General features: G+C 30.9%; 3 protein-coding genes and 1 long non-coding RNA gene across 7 annotated transcripts; 2 read left to right on the top strand and 2 right to left on the bottom strand.

Moving 5' to 3' along the window:
• The first annotated feature begins 4,998 nt into the window (after window positions 1-4,998).
• Window positions 4,999-6,798, top strand: LOC131844181 (adenosine deaminase 2-A-like). Its single transcript, XM_059192991.1, has one exon. The coding sequence runs from the start codon at window positions 5,104-5,106 to the stop codon at window positions 6,598-6,600; it is 1,497 nt and encodes a 498-aa protein (XP_059048974.1). The 5' UTR covers window positions 4,999-5,103; the 3' UTR covers window positions 6,601-6,798.
• A 351-nt stretch (window positions 6,799-7,149) lies between these two features.
• On the bottom strand, window positions 7,150-8,701 carry LOC131847814 (uncharacterized). Its single transcript, XR_009357734.1, has 3 exons — window positions 8,553-8,701; window positions 7,295-7,364; window positions 7,150-7,221 (listed from the first exon to the last, which is right to left on the bottom strand). It is a non-coding gene; the product is annotated as an uncharacterized LOC131847814 (long non-coding RNA).
• Window positions 8,702-11,345: 2,644 nt separating this feature from the next.
• Window positions 11,346-14,210, bottom strand: LOC131846066 (trafficking protein particle complex subunit 3). Its single transcript, XM_059195291.1, has 4 exons — window positions 14,027-14,210; window positions 13,744-13,949; window positions 13,054-13,252; window positions 11,346-12,615 (listed from the first exon to the last, which is right to left on the bottom strand). The coding sequence occupies exons 1-4, from the start codon at window positions 14,063-14,065 to the stop codon at window positions 12,529-12,531; spliced, it is 531 nt and encodes a 176-aa protein (XP_059051274.1). The 5' UTR covers window positions 14,066-14,210; the 3' UTR covers window positions 11,346-12,528.
• A 537-nt stretch (window positions 14,211-14,747) lies between these two features.
• On the top strand, window positions 14,748-23,422 carry LOC131846436 (uncharacterized). Of its 4 annotated transcripts, none has more exons than XR_009357675.1 (7): window positions 14,748-15,149; window positions 15,893-16,010; window positions 16,416-20,814; window positions 20,940-21,034; window positions 21,562-21,636; window positions 22,288-22,421; window positions 22,844-22,934. XR_009357675.1 is itself a non-coding variant. In XM_059195740.1 (7 exons), the coding sequence occupies exons 1-7, from the start codon at window positions 14,859-14,861 to the stop codon at window positions 23,256-23,258; spliced, it is 5,079 nt and encodes a 1,692-aa protein (XP_059051723.1). In that variant the 5' UTR covers window positions 14,748-14,858; the 3' UTR covers window positions 23,259-23,422. The 4 variants fall into 4 exon arrangements, 3 of the variants coding, with proteins under 3 accessions (XP_059051723.1, XP_059051713.1, XP_059051736.1); XM_059195740.1 differs by lacking the exons at window positions 20,940-21,034; window positions 21,562-21,636 and adding an exon at window positions 23,190-23,422 and having other exon boundaries at window positions 14,748-14,916; window positions 14,998-15,149; window positions 22,844-22,992; XM_059195753.1 differs by lacking the exons at window positions 20,940-21,034; window positions 21,562-21,636 and adding an exon at window positions 23,190-23,422 and having other exon boundaries at window positions 14,801-14,824; window positions 14,998-15,149; window positions 22,844-22,992.
• Window positions 23,423-25,201: the final 1,779 nt, after the last annotated feature.

The raw sequence follows: 25,201 nt of genomic DNA, 5'->3' as shown, positions 1-25,201 counted from the left end.
TTATCTTTGTATAGTTATCCGACCCGACTTCGCACGGGTGTACATAAAATACACATATAAATCTTCCTCTTCAATCACTCTAGCTATTGCTAAAAACTGTAGCGCAGTTTCAAAGATTTAAGCGAACAAACAGCGGAAGCGGCTTCATTTTATAATAGATATATGTAAAGATTTGCGATGACAATCTTGGTCTAGATGATGATCTTGTGATGACGGTCAACTGTCTGCAAAAGTCCTTTATATCCATAGACACCTGATTATTATATTATTATTTGGTGACAATGGAAACCATTCGGAATAATATGCGAAAGTAAATGCACACTTTTACTTTTTTTAGCATACCTGTTACCATCTTACGTAAAAACTTAATACTAACTGTGTATACTAGTGTCGTAGATATTAATAGACCTACATATCTATTCTTCACTGGTTGTTACCAGCGACTATGTTCAGGTGGAATTTAATGTTTTTTTTTATTAAAATAAATAAAATTCCTAAAATAAACACTGTATTGTGTATGCTGTTGGTTTCAAATAAATAAATAAAAGTAGCCTAAGTAACTTCTTATAACGTTAGATAAATCCGAGTAAAAGTCCCGTCAGAATCGGCCAGACACACAGACAAAAAGAATACAATTACTTTTTAATTATTATTGTATGTAGGTACTTTCATACACATTTAAAGAAAAAGCTGTTAATTTTAAATTACAAACTGACATTTATTTTATTAATTTGTGTAAATGGAGATATAGGTTATAAACTTGTATATATATACTACCTATAGATACACAGTATACACAATACTTCAAGGGAACTGTAATCAGAAGATTAAAGCGAAAGGTGACAACACTCGACGTATATAGACGGACTAAGAACGCCGTACTTATTCAAAGCACCTTGGTAAGCTAGTGTTCACCCTAGTAACTTTAATTCGTCAATACTAATATTAAAAATACGAACGAATGTCCATCTGTTTCTTAATAACTGTAGTGATCAAAATTAATTATTTGAAATCATAATAAAACATAACACAAAAAAGCAGAAGCCGTAGGAAACAGCTAGTCTAATATATAAAAATCACAATTACAGTGTTTGTTATCAAACTCCTTTGAAACGGGTACACGATTGTTATATATTTATAATGATACCAAATAGTAGGTTTAAGAAGAAGTTTAAGCTATTTTTAACACCTAGAGTGCGGTAAGGGCGGCCACATCCAGAATTGATGTAGGATATGGCAATACAATTGGTATTATTATAAATGCGAAAGTATTTCTATCAGTCTGTTTGTTATCGCTAACAAATAGCTAAGTTAATTTTAATGAAATTTGATGCATAGATATATCTATTGTAACCACGAAGTCGGATAGGGACCTAAAAAATAATCTGAAAGAGTTAAAATATGGGAGTACTGTTTTCATAAACAGTCGAAGTCGCGGGTTTCAACTAGTTAAAAATAACGTATATATATACCTGGAATAACTTTACCTCTTTAGTTACAACATATCGAAAATTCTATAACAATTTGTGATTATAATATTACATAACACGATATTATACCTTATAATAAAAATTTCCGGACGTGTGTAAAATATAATAATGTATGTAAGGACCTTGATATTTTCCAATAATATATATGTACAATCTTATACATAAATGTGTGAAATCAGTTATAATAGAGTGATTTTATGTATTATATTTGTATTTATTTATGGACTAGTTTTACACGCGACTTCGTCCGCGTGAAATTAAACTTTATTTTTCTAAAATAAACGTAGCCTAAGTTACTCCTTATTACATCATCTACCTGTAAAAAAAGTCCCGTCAAAATCGGTCCCGCCATTTCAGAGATTAGTCCGAACAAACAGACAGACAAAAATTGTAAAAAATGTAATTTTGGTGTAGGTAACGTATATATGTATCCATGTTATCCATTTATGTACATGTAAAAAACGGTTATTTGAATATTATAAACTGACACTCCAATTTTATTTATATATATAGATATATAGATTTAATGGAATGATACACCGGCCTGCGCTAACGGTTTACGCTGGCGGGGCACCAGTGAAGGATAATAAAATGAGCATCAAGTTAGGTCAGTTTCCCAAGATGGGCTCATCTAAATTGCAACATATCACGATGATTTCCAGAGGGAACCGCGTGGAGATCAACATGGTACATTGCTAGCAATGGGGTTATCAGTTCACATTACTAACAATTCCCTTCCGTCCTAATGTTTCTCTGTAAAATAGTGAATGTTATATACATTCACTATTTTACAGATTTTGATGTTGTATTAGTAGGGATTTGTTATAACTAGTAGTAATATTAAATACGGAATTATTTGTCTGTTTGTTACATACACTCGACTGTACTGTTTATGAAATTTTACGTCCAGATTTTGTCCCTAGAACGATAATTGACTATATTTTATCTTAAAAAGCGAACAGCTGAACAGCAGCTCACCTATAATAATTGTAATCATAAAACTACAAATAAACAGAATATTGCGTAATAAAACTGAAGAATACGTAGGTAAATTATGGGTTAGGAATGATGGGGCCGATGTCCTGGACCGACAAAGGCCACTAAATATGACTAGCTAGTCATATATAGTGGCCTTTGTCGTTACATGCTACTAAACATAATAATGTCTTTTAATTTAAAAATAATACAATTTGAATACCTATATTTTTATGAAACTAAATCATAATTTATTTAAGTTCGTAATTAATATATTGAAATAACATTAGTATTTACATAGAGACAGAAATATAAATTAAGGTTAAATACTACTGAATGAATAGATATTTTGGTGTTCATAGAAAAATGCAAATTTTGTCATGATAGATATCTATCGGCTTTTTGTGGAACAAAATTATAATTATTCATTATTAATATAAAATGTGGACAAAAAAATGACAAGTGTGATCGTGACCGAATTCATACGTGACTTACCATGTCGCGGCCATGTTCTTTTTTTTTTAACGAATACGTACAACCAGCGGGGCGGTACTGTAAAGTGCCACTTAATCCATCCCCAACCCTTTTGCAGAAAATCAGCATGGCGGATACGTACGACGAACCTCTACATTTCTTTTATATTATTTTTTTCTTTAGTTTCTTTGAAAGCGAAACCCCTTTGGAAGCCGCTGTTTGTAATTTACACCAGTTCGGTTTTAGTGAATACATTGCTTGCACAAGACAAACGTCGATTATTTGTCATTTAATAGGTAAGCACGTATCGCCCCGTTTTACTAACTACCAAGACTGATTTTTTGTCTACTATTGCAAAATTGATATTACTGAACCTATATAATTTTCATCCGCCTTCAGAAAATTCGAGTGTATTTTTCTAGTTTTTACTTTATGTGTTACTTCATAACTCTTTTCTAAGTGAATAGGTTTTGATACTTTGTTTATTTAAAAGCTGGTTACTTCTTTGTGGGTCCTTATAAATCGTCAATAACTGACCAGTAGTTTTTGAGTTATTTTTAATAATGCGATGGAAGTCGGTTTCTTCCTGGACTGAATACGGTATTATCTTTAGAAATATGTAGGTAGTAGGTTTTTCTTTACGGGAAAAAAGACAACTACATACTTAACTAAAAGTAAATAGAAAAAACTAAAAGTGTTCTTCATGACATAGCATATTATTTGACAAAGATTCGTCATCGTAATCCAATTTTTGTCGAGATTTTTATAAGACCTGCGGATCACCGTCGTCGTGATATACTCGTACACAAATGTACGAAAGGCAAGAAATGTCCTGCCTTTCTACGTAATGGTAAGTAGTAATAGTCGCCCATGTATATGAATATCACCTCGGCATCATGATCATGCGATGCCGATCCTGGGTAATAAGATGTCATACCTCGTTTACCCTGAAATATCACTGCCTTAGTCAACAACCGAAATATATCTTATAAACGAACATGCTTAGAGGCTGAAATAAGTAAGTCAAACACGTGTCGTGACGCAGACTACTTTGTATAAAGTCTACTTCGGTAATATACAATACTTAAATGTATCTAATGTGATTACCTAAGTACTTATATATCTACAGTGTTTAGGTAACTATATTTTTAAGTAACCTGTGGTAGTCTCTTATCCTTCACCTAGCACGTACCAAATACGTCAATGACTTCGACCACATTATTTTTATATCTGCTTTACCAAGTGTTCAAACAATACATTTATTTATATAATATACAATAGAATTTAGAATATTGAAGTCACCACTTTTACTAGGTGATTCCTAAAAGTGATATTTTACTTCTAGTAAATACTTATTTAAAATGTTATATTTATATCTAATTGTAGTAAGTAGGTACCTATGGTATTTATTATGACTGCATTTATTTTTTAAATAAAAACAACAAACTATTTCAATAAGGAAGTGGTTTACTGCATATTGCAGCATGTTTTATTTTTTTAGTAGACATTTTGTTTCCATAATTTTTATCGGAATAACACTTTATGAAATGAACAAATAGTCAGCTATGAGTAGGTATTTGTATAAAAATGTTTTCATGTTAATTTATACCTATATTATGTAGATACTCGTAGGTCGTAAATTAATAATTTCATTTTATTTTCTAATTTTGTCACTAAGAAGATATGCTCTGGGTAGCTATTTGCTAAATAATAAACATAGAAAAATGAAGGTATATCTGAAATTATTGTATTGAAAAAAGACCTATATACTTAGATACTCATATGAAGGATAGGTATTAACTACTTCATTATTCAATTTTAGTATTTACATAGACTAGCTAGCATAGCTATTCAACTTACTATCCACAGAATTCACTTTTACCTATCTACCTACATATACTTACTGTATAGAATTGAGTTTATTATAATAAACTACAGATAACTTATAACAATGAATACCTAGTGTGTGGCAATTCCTATTGTTAAAAGTCACGACAGAAATTTCTTGAATAACTCGACAATTGTTAGCATTTTTGTTTTGTTATAAAACTAGGTACTCATCGCCAGACGTGGGTCATTGAGCCACGAGATATCGCAGTCTATTTCCGACGGTCAACTGTGTGATACGCTGTTTCCGTGCCCTCCTGACCTTAACAAAATTACAATGCTCTCATTAATATTACATCTCTCTCTCATTCTCTGCGCTTTCTGTGACCTCGCCGAATACAAGAGTAAAAGAGACAAGCTAATTGAAGATGAATATCGACTCACACTCGGAGGAAATATTAATTTAACCGAAAAGGAGATTATCGTCAACAACTGCCTAATGCAATACAAGTTTCACGAAGTTGATTATGGGTTCAACAACCCGAAGTACTTTAATTTCAGTCATCATTATTTCTCTTACAGAGAAAAAATAGGACAATCCAAAGTGTATCGGATTATAAAGGATATGCCAAAAGGTGCCGCGCTTCATGTTCACGACATGGGTATATTGGGTCCGGATTACTTAATGAATATAACCTACATGAACAATCTTTACGTGTGTTTAGATAAAAATGTAAATTTAAAATTTTCAAATAAAACTCCCCAGATTCCCTGTGAAGGACAATGGCAGTTAATTAGTAAAATTAGAGAAACATGTGGTAATGTCACAAAATTCGATGCAGAATTAAGAAAACATTTTAGCCTTGTTGTAGACAACCCTGATGTTGTATACCCAAGTATCACAGAGTCGTGGAGCACGTTCATGAACTATTTTATAACTGTCGCACCTATGCTTACTTACAGGCCAATATGGGAACAGTATTTTTACGACGTCTTATATAAATTTAGAGAAAATAATATAATGTATCTTGAAGTGAGAAGTATATTACCTAAACTTTATGAGTTAGATGGTACTGAATATGACCCACTGATTACTGCTAAAGCATATAGGAAAGCTGTAACGAGATTCACAAAAGACTATCCAGACTTTTTTGGTGCAAAATTAATATACGCGCCTTCGAGGCAAGTGGACAAAGTTACCGTTGAAGAATATATTAAATTGGCGAAAAGATTAAAAGAGGATGTGCCTGACATATTTGCTGGGTTCGACTTAGTCGGTCAAGAGGATCTAGGGAATCCATTAATAGAATTTCTTCCCCAACTGACAGCAGCTAAAGGCGACCTGAACTTCTTTTTTCACGCAGGCGAAACTGATTGGTACGGCACGTCAACTGACGAAAATTTATTTGATGCCATATTGCTGGGAGCAAAACGTTTAGGTCATGCGTACGCACTGCCTAAACATCCTTTGTTGATGAAGGAAGTGTTAAAAAATGATATAGGTATAGAAGTGAATGTGATATCAAACACGGTGTTGTCTTTAGTACGTGATGTAAGAAATCATCCATTGAATATATTCCTCGCACATGGTCTTCCCGTGGTACTCTCAAGCGACGATCCTGGTGCTTGGGAAGCTGATCCAATATCTGAAGATTTTTATGTAGCATTTGTTGGAGTGGCTAGCAGAAGTTCTGATTTAAGAATGTTAAAAGCATTAGCGTTGAACTCTTTGAAGTATAGTGCTCTGGGTGGACAGAATAAAAACGATGCTAATAAAAAGTTCATTACGAGATGGAATGATTTTGTAGAAAAATTTAATTGTGCATCGTATTAAAATTCCTTATTTCAAGGTAGCGGACAATCATTAAAGTATTATTCTTATTATTATAACTGTTTTAAAATTATAACAAAGTAATTGTACCTACTGATGATAGTTTTAACATTTGAATACAACATTAACATTTGAACCTATGTTTTCATATAAATAATCATACGTGAAACTAAGTACCATTACTTTAATAATGTCACATAGTTAGCAAAAAAAAATGTATTAATTAAATATATCTCAATAAAATTTGAAAGACTGATTTCGATAACTTTTGTGTTTTTATTCATAATTAGGTATAGATATGCATATCTATACAAACAAATAGAATTGAAGTGTCTGTTTGTAATTTCCAATTTACAGTTTCTCACAAAATGCGTATGTAAGCATATAGATACCTACTTACCTACATAAAAAATTGAACATATTTTGTCTGTCTGTGCTTGCTAATCTCCGAAACAACTGAACCGATTTTGACGGGACTTTTACTGGGAGATAGCTAATGTTATAAGGACTGACTTAGGCTACTTTTTTTAGACATTTTATTTATCTCAATTCCACGTGGATGAAGTCTCGGGAAACAGCTACTTTGTAGATATTTAATATATGTCTGTCTGTTCTTGCTAATCTCTGAAACAGTTGGACCGATTTTGTATTAGTAAATCTAGAAGACAGGCTGGTATAAATATTATAGTATACTTACAAATGTTGGTATTTACGATAAGTTCTTTTTCCTTCCTGAAATCCACTATCAGCGCATGTGATTATAGTACCTATAAACACATTCGTCATATTGTTACTAAGAGCCATCAATTTGATAAGATAGTAATTGGTTACCTACAGTTTTATTTTTTACTTTAATCTTTCGTGGTCATAATAATAATAATCTCAGGACAATTCACACAGCGCCATCTAGACCTAAGTTAAGCTAGCTAAAGCTTGTGTTATGGGTACTAAATAACTGGTACAAATACATAGATTTTTTTTAGTAATTACATACATATTATACGTAGAAAACATTCAGACCAATACAAACAATTATACTCATGAATACAAATATTGTGCCGCACGGCACGTGGAATCGAATCCGCGACCATCGGAAGTAAGGCGGTAATATTTTATATAAATTATACTCCCGCCTTCTCTGCTTGTGTAAGTCAGTCGAGTCAATAGCCTATTATAGCATATAATTCACCAGCCATATGGATTCCAAGAGAGACCACTACCAATCTGACCAGAAGTCCCCATTACCACAGACAAAATAATATTAGGTACATACCATTACCTGTACCATTACTAACAATCTCCTCTTTCTCTATGTAAATACCTATCGTAATACACGTAGGTACCTAGTAATTAGTGAAAATGCAATAATATGTATTTACATACCTAGGTATCTAAGTAGTGATTCATATCCAAAGTAGTCGTCCTACCTTGTGCACAGAAGCACTTTGTACTTATATTTTCTCAAAGTAGAAACTGTACAATTTATGTATAGTACAAAATATATTTTCGATTAAAATTCAATCCTATACATATAGCTGTAAGAGCGTTGTTTGCTTGTGGGTACTGTGCTTTATGAGTGCATCTGTAGCGGCTGGTAGGTACCGCAAAATTCTGAAGCGACACCCTTGAAATGAGGGTACTTCTAACTAATGAACTCATTGTCTACTCTTGTTTTATACTTCGTATTCTTTACTATGATTGTGTGTTATGTGGGATAGAGCATTGTGAGAAGTTCTACAATCTAAGAGAAAACTTTCATGTGATATCTATTTATTTAGGTAAACTATGTTAAGTATAGGTACTATTTTAGGGTAAAAGATATGAAAAAAGTACTGGCTGAAATGTACACCACGAACCAATTTTGAGTTTAGCTGTAGCTTTTGATTTCCTTGTAATAAATATTTAAAAATCCTGTTTTAGCGAATGGTTATGTTGAAAAATATATAGGTACCTACCTAAATGTACTCCAAGGTTTACGGTTCCATGATCTTATTAAACTAGCCTGTACCCGTACCTAATATCGTATGTTTTTTGCCAACTTATTAAAATTATAGTATAAATTAATTTTAAATGTTGGATCATTGTTATTGAAGGATGAAGTGTGACCCCATGACCAGCCAGCTATGTATGATACATTAACGTCAGTTGACGTTACCATGGAAACCATCGTGGTACATTACTGGTGAATTCACCTCGATGGACTTGCTAACCTCCGCCAACTTATACCATTAATGGGCAGCAACAGCATCCCATATCCATCTAATTATAAAACCTGTGAATTCCCTATGTGAGTTTAAATTCGTACAACTACACCTATATCTATATATTTTTATACTAAGTATAGGATTTATTTATTTATTTATTAGCATACAAAACAGATTACAATCAATATAATAATATAATTAGGAGCGTGTAGTACGGTACAAAACTGGATTGGAATCCAACACTACGCCTAAAAGCTAAATTATATAGAAGCATTCAATATACGCTAGATAAGGTTGTATAATGAAAAGTAAACTAAATAGAAAATAATATATAACTACGTAATGCAATGAATTATCATGTTAACAGAAGATTATTTATTGTTTGAAGCACACTTAATTGACTCATCCATTTCAGTGATAACTACTCATAAAAACAATACAGACTTACAATTAAAACTGAACAGACCTCGAATGTACAGGTTTCGAGATAAAATCGATATTCGATACCTACAATCGAATGATTGTTGCACTTGTGACTCTCAACTCTGTTTTCAACGGGATTTCATTAGTTATTTTCATGCTTAACTCATTCCCGAAGGCACAGCAGCTCTTCCGTCCGTAAGCGTCACCTAGAATCCATACTTACTAATAATATTATAAATACGAAAGTGTGTCTCTTTGTTCCCTCTTCACGACTAAACGCCTGAATGGACCTCAATGAAATTTGATATGAAGATACATGGTATAAAGTGAATGTTATGTCTATGTTTTATTTAAAAAAATAAACCATAAGACGGTGTAAGTATATACAGACAAAGTCGTGGGTAAAAACTAGTAAAATTAATAAAATAAAACGTTTGGTAAATTGTTAATTACTTTTTTTGCATTGTTTTCTAAAAATGTATCTAAATATAAAACTATTAAACATATATGTCACAGTTCTGCGGTATATTCTTTTTTTTACCAAAATTAAAACAGACTAATCTTAGCTTATAAAAAAGTAATTATTATTGGAATAATTAACATATATTCTCAATACAACCGAAATTGTATTGAGAATATATGTTAATTATTCCAGTAATTAGATTTAGGATAGACAATAATCTATAATAAGATTATAAGGAGAGACAGAGAGCCTTACGATGTTTTAGCTTAGTCGAAATGTAGGTATACTCGAGCGTACTTGGGGTGGGTAGGTTTTATATTTTTGTTGATGGTTTCTGTTGCTCGTTGCCTAAAAATAAAGAATAGGCCTAGCCTAAAGCTTCTAGACAATATTTACTTACTTTTATATCTACTGTTACAACTAAAGTCTACTAAAGAATAAAAAGGAACTATAAATTAATAATCTTACTAATATTAGATACATAGATGGATTTTTGTTATTCTTTCGCGTAAAAACTAGTGAACGGATTTTGATGAAACTTTACAGTAATATAGCTTATAAGAATAACATATAGGTTATAAATTAAAAAGATAGTACATAAGTAAATTAGTTGAAATATAATCTTAAATGTCAAGTGTGATGCAGACGAAATTGCGAAATAGATACATAGATACAACTATTTAGAAGGATTTTTTCAATTTAATATAAAAATTGTATACGGATAAAAGCCATGTGGAGAACCACATGGCTTTTATACTATCCTATCCATCTACCTACTCCGTCATGTACCAGACGTGATGATATATCTAATATAAATAAGTAGATACTGAAATTGTATAAATTGTAATATATTTCTGTAACAAAGAATTACATGGAATTTGTAACGTCAGTTTTACTTATAATTATTAATAATTTTCTAGAAAGCATAGCCTAGTCTGAAGGAATCCGCTCATCGCTGAATACCATTTCTTAATGCCCTCCATTGTGTAATAAAAGACTGTAATCCGAGAGAAAGCAATTCTGCTCGGTTGTCACGACCCTTAGGAATGAGGAAAACAACTCGAAAAGGAGAAATCCTAACCAGTTTTAATTAAAATTCTAAATTTGATATGTGTTATGCAATGTTTAATCTGTTCTGAAATCAAGAAGATTATAAAAGAATAAACAAGATATGTAGTGATCTTATCTATACAAACAAATAAAATTTGTATTGGTTACTTCAGTATATTATTTTTATTTTTATAATTAACATATTCATCAAACAATACATAGTTTTACATAAAGCTGTAATATGAACGCTGTAACAATTCAATATTTTTTTGTAATTGCTTGCGGCCTCCATGACGGTAAATTGTAACCGTACACATGAACAGCATCACAAACATCACGTTACTCCCCATGTAACGCCCGTGATACCACACATTATGTTGCCTTTCCGGAAGACTGTGAGATGTTATGCCTCTTATCCTGTAATTTCTTTGCCTAATATATTTAAAAATGCACACAGCAAAAAGAGAGAAATACTCAGGGATAATGTAGAATTCTAATGGTAAAAGTATTTTTCATATTGGTTCAATAGTTTCAGAACTTATACCATGCAAACAAACAATCAAATCATCTTATATATATATATATATAATAGATATATATTATAATTAGAATAATAACTCTTTATATTATAAAAATTATATACTATTTATTATATTATATGTAACGTTATAGATACAAAAGAAAATTAGAAGTATATAAATAATAATAAAATACTAGTATATAAATAAAAGTCTTGTATTTCTCACAGTATTAGTTGCCATACTTCTCCGAAAGGGTTTAACCGAATTTGATACTTGGTAGGCCTGAGAATAAGTCGTTATCAAATTTTTATACCTATAAGTGACAAGGTGGCCCACCCCAAAATGAAAAATTTTTTTGGACAATACTTTTATTTTTCTATGATGTGGCATTAAAAACATAATACATACACTGCAAAATTTTTAGCTTTCCACCATCCATCCCTATTTTTAAATAGCGATATTAATGTATATGGGTAAACAATTTTTTGTAGGACAGGATATATATAATATAATCTCAATAACATTAGCTCTCTTCTTTAGCTGTCAGATAATAGAGAGAATTCAGGAATAGAGGAGAGAGTATTTCTCAGAGTACAGGCGTCTAGTCGTGCTTATGAAATAAATAGGATATAACACATGAGTGACACAGTACCGTGAACTTAAAAACAAAAACAGTAGTCTGATAAGAACCATAGCAACAACAAAGGTTATTTATTCTACCACCATACACACTTACGGTCTCATTTATATCTTGGACACATACCTTTATACAAAGCAGAAATGAAAATATGTCACTAGACTAGATACTTCCTAATCTATACAAGATTTTGTAAACAAATTACTGAATACAAAAATTAAAAGATTTCACTTGAACAAATCAAATCAATCCGTATTTTTTATTTTAATTAAAATAATAGATTATTTTTGAGTTAATTGAGTACTGTATTGAGCGTGAAACATTAAAAAAACATTGATAGGGTAATAATTTCTAAGATTATTATCATAAAATTTCATTGTGATCCTGTGCTTTGATTCATTCGAGCAGGGGATAAAAAAAACTGATATATATTTTAAGACACATTGCTTAATTTTGTCTAACCTGCCAATGAAACTATGCTATGCTCTGAATATTGCACTTTTAATACTTGAAGTCCATCAAACTCTGCAGGTAATAAAAAATTAAGCTTAGTCATGTCTATTATATGACATTATACAATCATTAGTTTACATGTAAATATAAATAAATTACAGATATTAAATACTTAAATATTTAATCTTCGCCAGCTGGAACTGCATCTTCTAACCTTTTTATATATTTTACTCTCAACTCTGTTACTGCATCACCTTTTAGTTGATCCTGGAATTTAATAATCCTTATATTAATATGTAAAGCAATAATTTTGTACCCCTTTTTAAGGGTGTAATAGAACAATTCATCCCCTATTTTATGTGGAAGAGGAAATCTCAATAAATGTTCAATCACACAGGTAAAATGGATATAAATGATAAAAAATAAGTGTATGTAATACTAATAACATATTAAAAATAACAGAATGCTAAGTCACAAACTTTGCAGACATATCCTTAACAAAATCACATATGACAATCATGTATTTCACTTTGGTCACCAAGCTAATAAACCAGTGATCAAAAAGAATCCCCTAGGGGTTTAAAACAATCTCTGTTACCACAACTGTTCCGCTGTACTATTTCTCTGTACCCCTGATTTTAGTGTTGAGTCTATTTAATCAAGACTTCAATTCTTTAGAATTCCATATTCCATGTATTTCCATACCTGTACAAACCAGCATTGCACTTCTAATTGGACCATTTGTAATGCCCCTCGTATTGCCCCTGGTAACAGCGCACAGTACTTGAGTCCATTATTAGGCATTTCTACCCACTCACTAAGCGGACACTGGTCCCATACTAAAGAGAACTCATCTCCGGAACTACTCCAACTTGTTACTGTTGGCTGCATGTTTAAATATAACCTGAAAATTGTAAGTAGTACTTTTTTAATTATTATTGTATACATTAGTATTCATTTATATTGGTATATAATATCTTATAATAAATAATTATAAATCTGAATGTAATGAACACTGATAAACCAGTGTTTAATTGGTACTTGATTTGGTTTGTCTTTATTTTTTTTATTACATATTTAGTTAATAGTTGGTATGTGTGAAGAGAACTAAGAGAACATGAACATTAGCTAGTTTTTAAGATCTAAAAAAATTATGTGAATTTAACACACCATATAACACTTAGGTCACAGGTTTAGCCACAGTTCACAATAGTTACATGCATAGCAAACGTACACAATGGTTGCTCAGTCATCTAGCCACCGGTCTCCATTCCTAACAACATTACTAGGTTTGAGGAGAGGGGATTTTTAGTAATGGACACTACTTTATCTACTTAGTTTAAGTTCAGTGATTGTTAGGCGTTATGGTAAAAGTTTATCTTAATATTTACTTACTTAAAAGCCTGTTGTATTTTATCTGCGGTCTCTCTCATCTCTAAACACCTGTTTGATGAGGTACGTGCTAAAAAGTCCTCAATAAGTCTCACGCCCATGTTATATCCAATTCGTTCTAATTGTTTATTCACATCGTCTGTGTTTTCAGTCTCTTTTAACATTTGAGATACAAGAGCGCCATAAGTGAGTGTCAGAAGTTCTGAATTCTGAAGATACAGGACCAAATATTTAATATAATTGATAAATAAAAACAATGTCAGTAAAAAATAATTACAATACATACCACTTTTTTAGCGTCAAGTCTAGATATTTGTCGTGACATTTTCTTATTACCTTAATCTTCGATAACAAAGTTTTATAATAATAGTGACTATTTAATTGAATTTTTTAAACACAAAACAAAAAATATGTATTAATATTATGAGAATATAGGTTAAGCAAAGGGCAGAGTTCAGAGACTACGTAAGGCAATATGTGTACAATATGTGTACATGTACAACATTATATTGAAAAATTACTCTGTGCTGCGTGGGTTGCCAACCTTTCAGCCTACTAAAAGGGATACCAATTTTTTTTATATTTGACTCATTAACGTAAAAAAATACTTGTACAGCTTATAAAATATGCTTCTTCTATTTTTTTTTTACTTTATCGTATTATAGTATATATATTGTTTTCGGATTATTAGCAAATAAATATATTTTTGAAACAAATTAAAGAATAGCCTAATTAGTTTCAAAATTCTTCCTGAAAAAGTATCCGTCCCATTTCTTCTAATCTTGTAATTTAGGAATGCATTACAAGATTAGAAGAAATGGGATAAATACTTTTTTTATTACTTACAGGACTTGATTTTATAAAAAAAGAGACTAGAAAATTATTAATGGCAATCCTAATCTTCTATACAAAAAGAAGGGGGGAAAAAGTAGCTACTTCGTAAATATAATTCATTCGTTCGTTCAATTAATTGAATTTTTTAATCTGTATTGTCCAATACAGTCTTGTTTGTTTCACTTTTCAAAAATTATGAAACGGTTTTGTTCTCTTTTACTGCAATAGATTTTGTCATTTTTAATACTACGTAAGTTTTAATACTACAAAAACGTATGTAAATTATGGAATGCGATGAACTTAATAACAGAAGTCCAGAAGACATCGATGAAACGAATGCTGGTTTGAATTCTTACATTCTGGATTATTATAAAAAGTTTGGCAAGAAACGTGATTTAGAACAATATTTCTCTTTAACTACAGTCCACACTGAAGCTAAAGATCCAACAAGTATATTTTGGAGAAGAATGAAGTCACAAGAATCATCTGATTCGAGTGAAAAGAAAAGCGAGTCTTCTACTGAACTGTGTAGAATATCTATTAAATGTTCTATTCCCGAAGCTTCTAGTTCACAGGTATTATATTTAGTTTTCTACATCTTTTTTTTGTACTTGGAAAGTCAAAGAAGCTTATTGTTCACCTGCTGGGAACCGTAAATATGTGTATAAAGAGCACCATGGTCATCACGTCATCAAATGAAGGCCCTAGTGTATTATCACAGCCATACCTCGCCATTCAACCAAAATACATTTTACAATGCATGCGACGACTTAGTAGGAAGTCTACCTCAGATAGTTGTGTAATCTATAAAATATACAAAGTTTATAAAATATTCAAATTCCTCTATGTTTGCATATAAACTACTGAATGAAGTTTCATCCATCAACAGAATGAATTCTGAGGTTTAGGTGTAAAATTTGTTAAGGGCTTGTGTAAATAAATTGAAATATGAGTATGAGTGTGAAACACTGTGAACGAATGAGAATCTAAACTTCATTTTGGTAAATTCGATCTATATAATGCTGGTTAATTCCATTTAAAATAAAATGAGATCAACATCATTCTCTTTATCGAGTTCACACTGAACTATGTTTCCTTGATCATGATTATACTACGATTGGTGAAATCTATCCAAATACACTTTAACATTTATAATATTACTATAGATTATATTTATATGTGTTAATCTGATAATATGTCTAATATACATATTATAATTTAAATGAAAAATAATTATCTCTTTAGATGAATAACAGAGTATCTTTGGTATAAATAATTTTGACATAGAGTGCTTATAATATTATTTTTTTATTACTAGGATGAAAATTCAAAACCTAAAAGTGATTCGGAATCTCCACCCATTATTGTGGAAGATGTTGCATCAAAACACTCGGACAATGAATCTATGAGATCTGATGATTATCATTCACAAAAATGTGAGTTTATTATAAGTATATAGGCTTGTCATTAGACATTGATAGATAATTTTTTTCCCAAAAATAGCTATATATTGATAACAATGTTCAACAGACTAAAAAAATATTGTTGGTAACAATTGAAGTATTAAAATGTGAAAATATACAGAAAAATATTTTTAAGTCAACATTCTAAATAATATTGTGACCTTACTTATCACAAATTAAAGTCACTATGTCATTTAAAATTTGACACCACTAACAGATTTTTCATTTCAAGTCATCAATTTAATTTCATAAATAAATAGTATATTGAATATCTTTAACACTACTAGATAATTAAAATTTATGTATATGTATATGATTGTAAAGAACATATTTTTTAATATTGGTCGTTGTTATCATTATTACTATTATTATTTTCAGCACTGGATGCAATATTAGATACCTCAATGAACAAACCATTATCGCCATCAAGTAGTATTACATCGCAACGCAAATTAGAGTGGGATTCATTAGCTGATGTAGGATATGCAAATGAAAGTGACAGAAAAACATCAGCTTCCAGTCTAAGCACTTTAGAAAGGCTTGCATTGAAACAACAATATTCTAATAATGACACTAAACAGCATTCAGAATTGGAGCCACCTACTGCTCATTCAACTCCATTAGAACAAGCCGAAACCAGAGTGAAGGGTAAAAGAAGTACTGCAAAGAAAACAACCACTATCTACAAGAAAGATGTAGATTATGTAGAAGTTAATGTACCCCATGGTATAGATGAAAATCCATCACAAGCAATAAATGTAAATTTAACTAAACACATATCCTTTAATGTAGAAAAAGATGGAGGCATTACTGTAGAAAATGTAAAAAAAGATGTTAATATTACACCTGATAAAGTATCAGTTGAAACTGCAGTGACTCCTAAAGTTAAAATAGATAAAGAAATTCAGACAAGTTTAAACAATGATAATGATATAAATTCACAAGAAGCACCAAATCAAAAATCATCAAAAGTTCATGGTATTCCATTATTAATCACTTTAAATACTTTAAAGAGAAGAAATAAGAGAAAAAAGTTAAGAACTGCTAGGAGAAAGAGAATAACAAAGAAAAAAACACATATAGATAAAGGAAACATACATGTACAGGATAGAAGTACTGAGCAAGTATCTGAAGCTGAAAGTTTTGAATATATGCCAGGGCATATTTATAATCAAAATCAACTACAGCAAATTGAATCTAAAGTGAACTTAGCTGGAAACAAGTCTAGCTTAGAATCAAGTGGGCTTTTAACCACAGATTCAAGCAAAGATTCTAAGCATTCATTTAGCAAAGATTTAAAAAAAAGCATTGATGTACTAAAAATGGCACTACAGTATCGTCATGATGATTCTAATCTCAAAAAACAAATGATCAAAGAAATTGTTCGAAGACTACTCAATTCCAAATATCGCGATGATGATAGTACTACTGAGTTTTTGTCTGGTTTAAGTATTTCTAGCAAAAAAAAAGAATTAGGGGAAAGTAATACAACAAGTACTTCAGATGGGACAACTACAAGAGATAATACTAAATTGTCAAAACCAAACAAATCTATATTACGTATACATAAATTCAATCCTAGTAAATTAGCTTCAACATCTCAAAGTGCCCCGAATTTATCAGAAGTATGTAATTGTGACAAACTAGCGACTTCTAAACTTGTAAAGACATTCACTTCCTCTTATACTGAATCAGATGCTTCAAGTAAAGGAAAAAATTCTTCAGATACTGCTTTTGTTAAAACTTCGTCAGAAGAATTGTATCAAAAATATTTAGATGCTCTTAGACGGGAAGAGACTTATAGAAGACATTTGAGAGATAAAGAAAATTTCCTAAAACAAAAATTAGTTAGTTCCGACAATGCATTTAAAACAACACATCAACCTGATATGAAATCAAATAATAAATTAAAAGAGTTGATAAAGGATCTAACTAGAAATAATTATGATGATGGCTCAGGTGATGCTAGTAAATTAGAAGGTGGTTCTAACAATAATATTGCAGGCATTGAAAAAAAATATAATATAGGAAAACAGAGAAGTCATTCTGTATTTACCCTTTCATCGGGCACTTCTGATGCTCAAAATAAGAAAACCAACTTAAAAAAGAGATTACAAAATGAAATCAATGACACAAAGATAGCCCATGTTAAAAACAAAGAAAAATATTGCTGTTGTCGACGTCATATCACAACAAATGTTGATGTAATTGATAGTTCAGTGCAAGTTGACATTAATTTAGAAAGTAATAAACTTAGTTCTGTCGGAAATGATAAGGAGGAAGCTATATCAAAGGAAACTGAAGACAGCTGTAAAGCAATTCCTATACCCGTAGCTCAACTGGTATCTGATAATAATTCAGGAGATATAAAATATGTATGTTTATGTGGTAACAAAGGCATAACTTCATATAATGTGCCTGATGGTATGTTGATATATAAATGTTCACGTTTAACTCATACAGGTACTCAACTGGAAGAGCCTGTTTTATCAAATATCTCACGAAATCAATGTCCAATAGAATCTTCCGAAATTAAAAATATTTGTATAAGTCAACCATCAACTTCAAAAAACAACTATAGAAATAATAATACCGTATTACAAGATAGTAGCATTGAAAATATTCCGGTATTAAAAAGATCATCACAATCATCACAAACAAATATTGCGTTAAACATATTACGACAACCAACTAGTGATAAAAATTCAACTTCATCTGTTTCAAGCAGTGAAAAAAATGCATCGGAAATTAAAAATTCTGGTAGGCCAGTTAATAATAATAATACAGTTTCTGACTCCACAAGATGCATGCAAACAGAAATAAGCATTAATCCGAAAATTTCTGATCCAAGTTTAACCGACATACTTATTATTAATGATGAACATTGCGTTGAAATAATTAACGAGAACCGTAGGAGATTGTCGAAAGGTAATTCTGAATATGTGAGTAATCAATTTAAACATGAGGAACTTGAAACAGATAAAAAAAGCGATAAATCTGTTAAAGTTCTGTCATTACAACGCAAATATTCTACTGAGTCTAATAAAGGAATATGTGGTAACATAATATCTACAGTAGAAAATTTAAGTGATATAGAACACCCAAAAATCCAATCTACTACTAATTTTCAAAATATTAGTAAGTTTAATAATCATCGTGTTTTAGATAATCCAGTAGATAATTTCACAATACCAATACAAGGCACAAATATGACATTAAAAGTGAGTATTGACTCAGACTCAAAATCACCTAAACAATTGAATGAAATAACAGATCAGGGAACTGATGTTATTCAACCTATTGTTGATGAAAAGGCTACTTGTTTGAGGGAAGAATGTACCAAAGGTATTCAATCTCAAACAACAGATATTTTCTTTAACATGAATGATGGAATAGAAGAAAGTATTCAAAAAACAACGCGTGCTATTTTTGATCATAATAGTAATAAACTAAATAATCAGGGAATATCAAATACTTTTAAGGAGTCCGGTATTGTTAGTAGTAGCTATACTGGTGAGAGACATGCATACAACACATATCCAAGAAATATTCAAATTAATGAAGAAAAGCCTTTATTGCGATCCGCTACTGATTCAGGTAGGATTGAGAGGGCACTTGGTATTCAAACTGAAGACATAGATAAAAAAGATGCTATTACGCAAGGTTATCCAAAATCAAATGAGCATAAGGTGACAGATTCTGATACTGATCAACCTAAAAGATGTAGAACCACCTCAGAGGAGTCATCAAAACAATCAAACTCATCTAAACAACTTAAAGATCTTTTAAATGAAGTAGTGCCAGGCTTACGATTGGCAAACCGTAAGTCGAGTAGTGAAGCTAGTAAAGATCCTATATTAGACATTATTCAAGACATAACGAGACGTTATTCTAAAAAAGACATTGGAAAAGAAAAAAGGAAAAAGTGTTTTAAAGAAATAATTTCTGTTCTTAATTATTTGTTAGATACAGATGACAGCACTAATGAGAAAGAGCAACTGCATATATCCGATAGTTCGACACCACCTGAATCAGAACACAAGCAAGAAGAGCCAATAATTGAACGTAAGTACAGTAAAAATACAAAAATATTAATTGATAAAGCTGTTCAGTTGTCGGCCAGAAAAATAAAGGAATTGAATAATTTGACTACTGAATCGTCTGAAATACCAGTTTCAACTGATTTGCCATCGACATCATCTGATGCTGCGACTTGTAAAGTGCTTAATAAAATTAAGAAGGAATGTGACAAATATCACCAAAAACGATGTAAAGTCTCTCACGGGGGTGCCAAACCATGTGAAGTTTCTAGTAGTACTTCAGCAAATTGTGAAAAATGTGAACGCATACACCATTGTTCATGTCGAGGTCATAAATGTAAAAGTCACAAGATTAGATCCAGCACAGAAAAGGTCAAAAAGAAATGTGTAGCCTATAATTTAATAATTCAAACATCTGATAGTGTGGTTAGTGAGGAGGCGGTCGATAAGAGTAATAAATCCTTGCAGAATATCGTCATTAAGGTGCCTCCAAAACATAAACAGTTTAAAGAGTTGTCTACTAAAATTGGGAATAATTTGCCTCAGTATAATCAATACTATAATCCCAAGGAGCGATCCCGAAGTTTGCCGAATGAGTGTGAAATTTCTAGTACAGACGAGGTTACCAAGACGAATCAAGGGTATACAGTTAGAGATTATCTGGAGAAGAATCGTCCAGATTTTGTAGAAAATTGTTCGAGCCGCCAAAATTGCTTAAAATTCATCAACGAATCAAGGTAAGATTTACAATAAAATCTTAATGTTTTGTTTTACAACTATTTACTATATTATTGTTTTTACAACGGAATAACTAATGCTACTTTAGTTTCATGCTTTTGGTCACCAATTTTTCGTACTTCAGAAACCAAGATACATGTGCCCCACGTTTGAAAATGGTCGTTATTCATACTCCAAATTGTGTCGGACCTATGGAAACTTGCAATAAGTACTGTGGAGGTATTGAACAGCCGCATTTTGTAGATTCGTTTTATCATTAATGTTTGTAACACAAATGTTTCCACCATACAAATATGCATTATTTATTCTACATGTTTAATCATCCAACTCATTTTTATTACAATTAAAAAACTACACTAATATCATAAAAGCTAAAGATTGTAAGTTTGGATATAATTATGGTAATATCCGAAACGATTTAAAAAAAAGCCTAGGGAGAACCAACACCTTACGCGAGCTAAATTACAAGCCTTCATAAATTTATATTGTTGTTCTATGTAATATAAGTAACACTCTTAGTGCTACATAACATGTGCAATAATAGTGCGTAATGAATTCGGAAGAATTATAAACAGATATAGTATTTACGAATTACTACTACTACTTTAAATATATACATACCTACAAAAATAACATATAGAAAGAGTTCTCTATTATACACATACCTGTAACTTCTTGTGTTTACGTGAAGACGTGGAGTAAGAATAAAAATATTTAAAGTATAAATTATTAATATAAATCATTAGGTATGCAAATGAGTTGCAATCCATGTATGGAACCATGCTACATGGGGAATATTCAAAATGAAGTAAGAACAATTGGTGAGTTAGTAGACGCATAATAGTCTTAAATTTTAGTTACTTGATTTGTATTATATTGTGTAATTAGAATAATATTTATGTATATTAGAAATAAATTGTGACATTAATTTCATACTCCATTTTGTAAATTTTCTTTTTGTGTTTATCCAACGCTAGTAATAATCCATATATAACTACTTCTTTTCATGTCTTTGGAGGAGTAAGATATAGGTAACAATCCAATATCTTTTTAATTTTATCGATCCAGTTTACTTAAAAATATTTACTTTTCCAAAACACACGTAATACTCGCGCGGTTTTTCTTCATTGATTATATTTTTTTCTATAACTGGAATAGTATACAAGTTGAGATCATCGTATGGTAAGTGTAATGTAAACTGCGTTGCGATTCCTGAGGTCTAAGTAATATTTACGAACTATGCAATTTTGCTGTAATGTCTCTTTTTACATCGGAAAAAGCTGCTTCTTGACAGGATGGGGAGATATAAATGTGCCCATGTAGGCGACAAAGTCTGTTACGGTAAGTAGATATACAAAGTTTATATCAGAACTACAAATAAAACGACGCAAACAGTGGTCAATGTGCACCAGTTTAGAACCGATAAAACAAGTCTTAGTCCTCCATATAAAATTAAATAATAAAAATTTCAGAGCAAATGAGCGGGCTACCCAACGCCAGTTGCTGTCATTGCAACTGGACAAGGAACCAGCCTTGACCACCGTCAGTGAGACTGAGCTGCATCAGTTAGCCAAAGAGTTCGGCGTCGAGCTTCGTAAAAAGAAACGTAAGTGTTCGTTATATACCTGGGGTCGTTCATTAATAACGTAATTTTTAGCATATTTTTGATTTCGTGGAATAATCAAACCAAAATCACAAATATGATATGCTAAAAGTAATCTTAAAAAGTTTCAGTTCGCAGTTGGGCAACACTTGCCCAATTTAAAATGTACCTATCTAATTAATTGATAATAAGTGTTTACATTTAAGTAATACTTTTATTAATAAAAAGTTTTCTTGCCGTATGATGTTGGTCATTAAATGAATTATAAATAATGACAAATTCATAAAAGTATTCAATTTATCTTTTTACTTTGAAGGATAATTTTATTGTTACTAATAAACAGTAATAAGTACTTAATCTTTTTACAAATAGTTCGAATATAAAATATTCATTGTTGCAAATATTTTTTTTATATAATATTTCAGTTGCACCTAAATTTATAAGTGAGAAAGAAATGAAAAAGCATTCAGAAAAGATTTACAAATCCCTGCCTGAAGTGGTTAGAAAAAAAGAAGAGAAAAAGAAAGAGAATATAAAAAAAACGAATTTGCTTATGGCCAGTATTTTTAAAAAGGTAACTATAGGATTAGATCTATTGATTTAATTATAAGGTGTATTAATAGGATAATAAATAACAATATTAAACTAATTGATTAGAACATTCTATTTTATTCTAATTGAAAAATATACTATGTTTTACAAATTCTGAAAGTTTAAAAGAGGGTTTATCAGATAATTTTGAAAAATAATTTAAGCCTTATTTATTTTCAGAATCTTCAAAAGAAAACGTTGCGCGGCTCTGTGAACATTTCAAATTATAGTACTGTTATAAAAATTTGACATAAAAATAGAAAATTCATTAAGCGACATTCCATTAAAAGTTTATGAAATAATTGTCAACGTTACTGTTTATTTGTAATGTATATGTATTATTAAATCCAATGTATTTTGTGACAAAGGTTGTTGACCTATTTTATTATTGATTATTGTAAATAAATTTATAACTGACGTTATTATAATTTTAGTATTTAAACCTTGACGCCTATCCGCAAATAAGCTGTAATACCAGACTCACAATAGGATTATGAGGTATATTGTTTAATAAATTTTCGACATGAAATAATGTTTTATAATCTTGATTTCAAACAAGTCTTAATCTTTAGTTAATAATTTGTATTGTAATATTACACAATATCTATTCTATTCACCAAATCTGCATTGTTATTAAAATTATTTTTGCAATAGATAGCAATAGATTTTTGTAATAAAAATAAAACTAGTAGAAAACCAATGTTGACTACATTGGTGTTTGACTAGTTTTATTTCTAACTTAACCAGAACTACAGTTAGTCAATATCTAAACGTGTTTTTTTATATTGTGGTATAAAAATAAACACGTTTAGATAGTAATAATCAAGCATATGGCCTTCTTGATGGACAACGGTTGTTATATATTATGGACCTCTGAAACACCAAGGTGTCCGAGCACGTTGCTGACCCTTGAGGAATCTTAATGTTCAAGCAGGGTTTTTTGGAGTACGCCATGCAGTAGTCTCTATAGAAAAAAAGGGTTAAACAATTTGCATCAAAACTCTCAGATAGTATTACTAAACAATTCTGATACTACATATGTGGCCACAGCTTATGTTTGTATCAATTAACTTCAATGCATATTATTGAAAGGCGTTCAATGACAATGTCAGATACAATTAGAATATTATTTATAGGCTATTGGCCATAGGCCAAGCACCATTTAGATATCCACCTGCGATTATTTTGCTAGTAATGAGGTCAATAAGGACTTATTATCAACAATCCCCTCCTTTCTAAAATGGACTGGATGGTGCCCCGCCAGCGTAGGTGGGTGTAACATTCCATTATCATTCCTAAAAACACAATCGTGAATTCGGTCTGCCTGATATAATATAATTATTATAAATGGGGTCACTATTCCGTATTACTGACTACAGATAGGTAGCTGCTACATATACTATATTGAGAGGAACTTCTTAGCAATCCAAGGATTTTTCGTGCGGGTGCCGGGTTCATCGTGTGGTAAAGAATGAAAGTTGTAGCAGTTCCCTATAATAAATTCTATTGTATGTAGAACACATACAAGTAGATCGATATGAGAGGAGTAAAATGTGTTACGAGGCGGCTGCAAAAGAAACACGAAGATTATAACCTTCATTTATTTTATTTTTTATGTTGGTACTATTCACCGAACAGAGCTGAATACGATTTCGTGGTTCTATTCTATTTATTATTCTATTTAAATCAATAAGACCATAATGGTTAAATCAGAACTTATAAATTATGCAAAAAATGAACATGATTATTTAGTATCGGTGACTACACTATTCTTCGCTATCGCGTGAATGAAAATCGTAGTAAAAATGACTAAATTGTACCCATCAATAAATTATTTGCATCGTGTTACCTATCTAGTTTTAGGATTACACCATATTGCGGATTTTTGTCGTGCGACTTTATCCCGCTCAACAATTTGCAATTCCTTGAATGAAAATTAAATACCTACTATACTAATAAATTCCCCGAATCATCGAATCTGTAATTATTTTGATTCAAGTTACCTGCCTACATCTTTAGTATTAATATAAAAAAATGAATAATATAGTATATACTTTTTTATATACGCTTATATTTATGTCCACCACAGAACCCATTAAAAAATCAACACAAAATTTCATTTAAATCGGTCTAACCGTTTAGGAGGAGTTGACAAACACTTGTATCTACTGCATAATTATCTATGTATACCT

The sequence above is a fragment of the Achroia grisella genome, unplaced genomic scaffold (genome assembly GCF_030625045.1).
Source record: "Achroia grisella isolate CSIRO2021 unplaced genomic scaffold, CSIRO_AGI_Agris_v1 utg109, whole genome shotgun sequence".
Classification (NCBI taxonomy): domain Eukaryota; kingdom Metazoa; phylum Arthropoda; class Insecta; order Lepidoptera; family Pyralidae; genus Achroia; species Achroia grisella.
The sequence above is the reverse complement of the archived record's forward strand: the minus strand, read 5'-3'. Positions and strand labels throughout refer to the sequence as shown.

What these genes read in the sequence shown, in the direction of transcription:
- LOC131846066 (XM_059195291.1), bottom strand. Translation starts at nt 14,065, where the DNA reads ATGTCACGACAAATATCTAGACTTGACGCTAAAAAAGTG. An exon ending in AAAATACAACAGGCTTTTAA is followed by an intron (nt 13,253 to 13,743) that starts GTAAGTAAATAT and finishes TACAATTTTCAG; the next exon opens with GTTATATTTAAACATGCAGC. An exon ending in TGCAATGCTGGTTTGTACAG is followed by an intron (nt 12,616 to 13,053) that starts GTATGGAAATAC and finishes ATTAAATTCCAG; the next exon opens with GATCAACTAAAAGGTGATGC.
- LOC131846436 (XM_059195730.1), top strand. Translation starts at nt 14,859, where the DNA reads ATGGAATGCGATGAACTTAATAACAGAAGTCCAGAAGACATCGATGAA. An exon ending in AAATTCATCAACGAATCAAG is followed by an intron (nt 20,815 to 22,287) that starts GTAAGATTTACA and finishes TAAAAATTTCAG; the next exon opens with AGCAAATGAGCGGGCTACCC. An exon ending in CGAGCTTCGTAAAAAGAAAC is followed by an intron (nt 22,422 to 22,843) that starts GTAAGTGTTCGT and finishes ATAATATTTCAG; the next exon opens with TTGCACCTAAATTTATAAGT.
- LOC131844181 (XM_059192991.1), top strand. Translation starts at nt 5,104, where the DNA reads ATGCTCTCATTAATATTACATCTCTCTCTCATTCTCTGCGCTTTCTGT.